The sequence below is a fragment of the Vombatus ursinus genome, unplaced genomic scaffold, assembly GCF_900497805.2.
Source record: "Vombatus ursinus unplaced genomic scaffold, bare-nosed wombat genome assembly UNPS02000749.1, whole genome shotgun sequence".
NCBI lineage: Eukaryota > Metazoa > Chordata > Mammalia > Diprotodontia > Vombatidae > Vombatus > Vombatus ursinus.
The window spans coordinates 72,943-77,868 of record NW_020940527.1 but is presented as its reverse complement, the minus strand read 5'-3'; the positions used below and the strand labels follow the sequence as shown (position 1 = coordinate 77,868).

At 56.0% G+C, this 4,926-nt stretch overlaps 1 protein-coding gene across 2 annotated transcripts in view; it reads right to left on the bottom strand.

The window, feature by feature from the left end:
* Window positions 1-1,350: 1,350 nt before the first annotated feature.
* Window positions 1,351-4,926, bottom strand: part of CSK (C-terminal Src kinase) — a 34,095-nt gene continuing 30,519 nt past the window's right edge. For both annotated transcript variants that reach the window (XM_027858192.1, XM_027858200.1), the window contains exons 8-13: window positions 4,745-4,844; window positions 4,566-4,656; window positions 4,047-4,120; window positions 2,996-3,191; window positions 2,476-2,562; window positions 1,351-2,385 (exon numbers count right to left, since the gene is read on the bottom strand). In XM_027858192.1, the coding sequence (XP_027713993.1) occupies window positions 2,203-2,385; window positions 2,476-2,562; window positions 2,996-3,191; window positions 4,047-4,120; window positions 4,566-4,656; window positions 4,745-4,844 (731 nt within the window). In that variant the 3' untranslated portion in view covers window positions 1,351-2,202. The remainder of the gene's footprint in view (window positions 2,386-2,475; window positions 2,563-2,995; window positions 3,192-4,046; window positions 4,121-4,565; window positions 4,657-4,744; window positions 4,845-4,926) is intronic.

Below are 4,926 nucleotides of genomic sequence, written 5' to 3'. Positions count from 1 at the left end.
TAGAAAGGTAACGGGAGATAACTGGGGATTAAGTGTGGCTGATCCCCAAATTCCAGGTCTATGTGGAGGGCCTCTGGGGCTCCAAGTAAGGGTTTCAAGATCAGCAGTACAGAGAAGCTGTGGGGCCAAAGGAGTGGGGATGTCCTGGGCTGGTTCTCAAAGGGAGCTGATGTCTTAGGGGTCAACTCCAGCCTTTTCAGCCTCTACCCTTCAGCGGGATGTGAAGAACATGGAAGGACTTGGTAACTACTTGGCCCCTCCCTTTCCCCAACACCACCTATCTTCCACTTTTCCGAATCTCATAAGTCTTTAGTACCCAGTTCAGGTCACCTCCTCCAGGAAGCCTTCCCTGGCTAGTTACTCCGATACCAATCTCTCCCCACTGTGGGACACAAACACTCAAGTGTTCCTATCACTCATGTTCATATTTAAACATGTCACCATCCTGTTCCATAAGCCCTGTCTTCCTACCCAGACTATGAATTCCCCAAGGTCCAGACCCATGTCTCCTCCTGCCTGGGGCTGGACATATACAGATGTCATTCTCAGGGGACCCGGTCCTGAAGCCTTCTTGCCTCATTCTCCAGCCTGTGGGCTGTACGTCTCTTCTAGGACTCAGGCTTCCTGGACCCCTGCCTCCAGGCACCTACAAGTAACACAATCTCTCCCTAACATGGCCCACAAGAGAACAGACTGTTGGCCCTTCTCTTCTTTGCCCCCTTTCTACACTTTTCAGCCTCAAAATGAAAGGGAGTGTGGACCTCCCAGAACCTACTTCCCTAATGCCCACGTCAGACCGCTGACCCCTTTTCCCATCTCTGATCATCGTCCCCAAAACCCGGCTCAGCTCTCAATTCTGATCTGGGGAGCTGGGAGGGTCAGAGTAGGGGTGAGGGGGTAGGGACAGGACCAAGGGACGTAGACAGCAGAAGACACCCACCGCCCCCCCAAGCCACAGAGCCAACAGCACGAGAATTCGGGCACCCATCTGCGACTTCTCCATCGCCACGGGCCCAGCTCCCAAAAAGTTGAGAGGTGGGCTTCCCACTGAAGCAGGAAGGAGGTTAGAGCTCGCTGATGGTGATGGACACAAGACACTCATGCAGGTAACAGAAGGCAGCTGACATCTCCCCAAGAGGCCCCCTCCCTCCACCTTCCCCTGATACAACGGGACAAGCACAGTCCTGCTCATAGAGACAGGGGGATGGACAAGATGGCAGGGATAGTGGTTGGGGGCGGGGGGGATCCTCTCAAGCCTCAGTCAGGGTCAGGAGGGGCCCCCCCCAGGTTGGGGGTGTGGAGGGAGGCGGGCAGGCAGGCCCCCGAGTGAGGACGCGCTGAGGCTGGGGGTGTTGGGTGTCCTCATGGAATGGTTTATTACAGTTTCATCTCACAGGGCGGGCAGCAATACAGGAGATTAAAGCACCGGACAGAAACGCAAAGGCCTCTGGGATCGGCATGCAACATTGAGACAGGGTCAAGCGCAAACACCAGGCCCGAGGCTGGGAGATGGGCGGGGGAGGGGCATGGGCTGCTTCAGAGGGCCCAAGGAGAGAGCTTGGGGAGAGGGGGCGTTTCTTTTCTTTCCGTTCCTTTCCCCCTCTGCCCTTGATACATGAAGAATGAGATTCGTACTTCTTGTAAAATGCCCAACGTTGGGTATTTTTTTTTCTCCTCAACTTGAAAATTAAAAAAAAAAAAACAAACAGAAAAAAAATCATAAAAAAAGAGGAAGAAAGAAGAAAATGAGAGAGGCGGGAGCCAGGAGGACAGGGGGAGACCAGGGAAAGAGTCTGCCCCTTCTTCCCATTTCAGTGCAGTCCCCCAAACCCCTTTGGTCCCCGCTCGGCTGACCTGTGAGACAGGGACAGGCCAGATGGGCTCCTGGGATGGAAAGAGGTGACCAGAGGCTAGTGGGGGGGACTGGGAAGGCAGAGCGGGGGAAGGGGAGGGGAGGAGCCAGGCCAAGGCTGGAGGACCCGATGGCCGCTCCCCACCCCCCCGGCTTGAGTCACACCCCCCCCCCCCCCCCGCCCGTCCTGGCACAGGGGGAGGCCAGAAGGATGTACAGTCTTTGCCAGGAGGAGGCCTCAGTCCGAGCTGGTCCAGTTCTCAACAGCACCTCAGTCTTTGTGCTGAGGGGAGGGGGGTGATTGAAGAGACTGGCAAGGGCACCCACGGGGTGCCCCCCCACCCTGGCATTCACAGGTGCAGCTCATGGGCTTTGATATGCTCCAGCTGTTCCCTAAGCTGCAGGAAGGTGGGCCGGGTGACCGCGTCCAGGTGCCAGCAGTTCCTCATGACGTCGTAGACGGCGGCTGGGCAGCCATCGGGGGCGTCCATTTTGTAGCCCTTCTCTACTCTCGGGACCACGTCCTTCAGAGGCTGGGGGGAGACCACCCAACGCTGGAGTCTTTGGGGGATCCCGACCTTCCCCGCCCCCCTACCCCCACAACCCTCGGCCCGACGACTCACGATTCTCGGATAAGGCACTCGGCCGAAGGAGTAGATTTCCCAGAGGAGTATCCCGAAACTCCACACGTCGGACTTGGTGGAGAATTTCTGCTCGAGGGGGAGGAAGGAGCAGAATCTGAAAGCAAGGCTCGGGGCCCTCCTATAACTACCATGACCCGCCCATGTGTGGACCTTGGGGTCCTCGGAGGATCACAGGGCCACCTGTCTGGAGTTAGAAGAGACCATCCAGTCCAGGGGTGGGGAACCTGCGGCCTCGAGGCCGCGTGCGGCCCTCTTGGTCCTCAAGTGCGGCCCTCTGACTGAATCCAAATCCACTTTGGCTTTGAGGCCGCAGGTCCCCCACCTGAGTCCAATGTGACTAAAGGTCCGGGACAGAAGAACTACCTTGGGGAAGGTCACAGTTAGCAAGGAGTCAAGAGGATTTCAAGGCAAGTCTCTGGACTCCAACTGCGGTCCTCTTTTCACTACACTATACTCCACAGGGGCGGCAGGCTGAGGCGGGGCAGGGACGGTCTCCTACCTTTTCTCTCAGGGCTTCGGGGGCGGTCCACTTGACAGGCAGTTTCCCAGTGTCCTGGGTGCAGGAGGCCTCTTTGGTGAGGCCGAAATCGCTGACCTTGGCGATGTTGTCTTCAGACACCAACACGTTCCGGGCAGCTAAGTCCCGGTGCACAAAGTTGTTGGCCTCCAGGTACTCCATTGCCTCACAGACATCTCTGGGAGGGAAGGATTGGGAGGTCAAGGGCCGACTCAGGCCTACACGGCTTGGGCCAGCTTCCCATGTGAGCTCTAATCTCCTAACCAACCTCACTCCCATTGATGGTTCTGTGACAGACAGCCTTCAGCTCTGAATCTCATTTCCCACCTCCTGGCCTTTGAACAGACTGTCTCCCATGCCTGGAAAGCTCCCCAAATCCTCCCCAACATCTCTTGGAATTGTGAGCTTGGCTTAGATGCCATCTCCTACCTGAGCTCAGCCCTACTCATCCAATGCCTCTGTAGGGACTTTGTATTTAGTTATTTGTGGACAAGCTCAGCCTTAGCCCTGTAGAATAGAAGCCCCTTGAGGGACTTGCCTAGCATGTGGGATAAGTAAGCACCTAATAATAATCATTAATAATATCAATAATAACAGTTAATATTATATAGGGCTTTAGGTAAAACGTTTTAAGGGGCACCTAGGTGGCTCAGCAGATGGAGCACTGGACCTAGAGTCAGGAAGAACCTGAGTTCAAATTCAGCCTCAGACACTTACTAGCCGCATGACCCTGAGCAAGTCACTTAAACCCCATTGTCTCACCACCAAAACAATCTTGAGTCTTTCTGACTCAAAATCTGTCCCCTTTGCAACAAACCCTCTATCCCACTCTGACAGGAAGCTCCCTGAGGGGCAGAACTGTGTTCCTCCTGTAGAGGAGAGGCTGTGACTTCTTTCCTGGGTCTCCCTCCACAGTGCTCAGCACTGGGTTCCACCCACAGGGGGACTTAAGGCCTCCCTCATCTTTCCTCAAGAAATGACAATCCCTGACCCTTTCCCAGACCCCCTCCTCCTTAGCCCTGGTGGTACTCACAGGGAGAATTTGAGGAGGCAATCTCCACCCAGCACCGACCTGCCCCTGGATCGAAGATAATCCACCAGGCTGCCCTGGGACAGGGAGATAAATTCACAAAGAATCATCAATTAAGAGCTGGAACGATCCTCGGAGGTCTGTGAGGCGGACCCCCTCATTTTACAGCCGAGGAGCAGAGGCTTCGGGTCCTTGGCCTCCTCCTGAGGCCCAGAGGGGTCGTCTTGCCCAAAATCACAGAGACGGGCAAAGAGCAGGATCTGAACCCAGTTCCTATGACTTAGGATGCTGACCGACGATACCTCTTTCAGAGACTGTCAGCCTTCTCTTTGCCTCCAACATCTCCTTGGGTCACTGACTCCGATCAGTGGTGTCGGGAGAATTCTGAAGTTCTTTGGGAAGGGGGTAAGGGCTGGAAAGTGTCCCCCACCCCCCAAAAAGACACTGCAGGGAAGGAGGAATGATGGAGAGGCAAGCACAGGGGGTGGGTGTGGAGAGGGGAAACAGGGGAGGGCTGCTCACCTTGGCCATGTATTCCGTGACAATATAGAGGCCCCCCTTCTCCTCCACAATCACCCCCAGGAGCTGCACCAGGTTGCTATGCCGCAGTTGCCTGGGGTGAAGGAAACCACCGGGTCAGCTCAGACACTGGCTCCCGAGTCTTCGCCCCTCCCCAGCCTCGGCACCCCTTCCCCACTCACGTCATGACTGAGGCTTCTGCCAGGAAGGCCTGAGCGGTGGCGTCATTCTTAATGCACTTAACAGCAACTTTGTTCCCCCTGTAGTCCCCGAGCATCACATCTGGGGGATGACAGGTGGAGGTCGAGGGTTGAGACCCCTGTGGCCCCCCAGCTTGCCCTCCCTCCCTATCCCCTCTGGATCC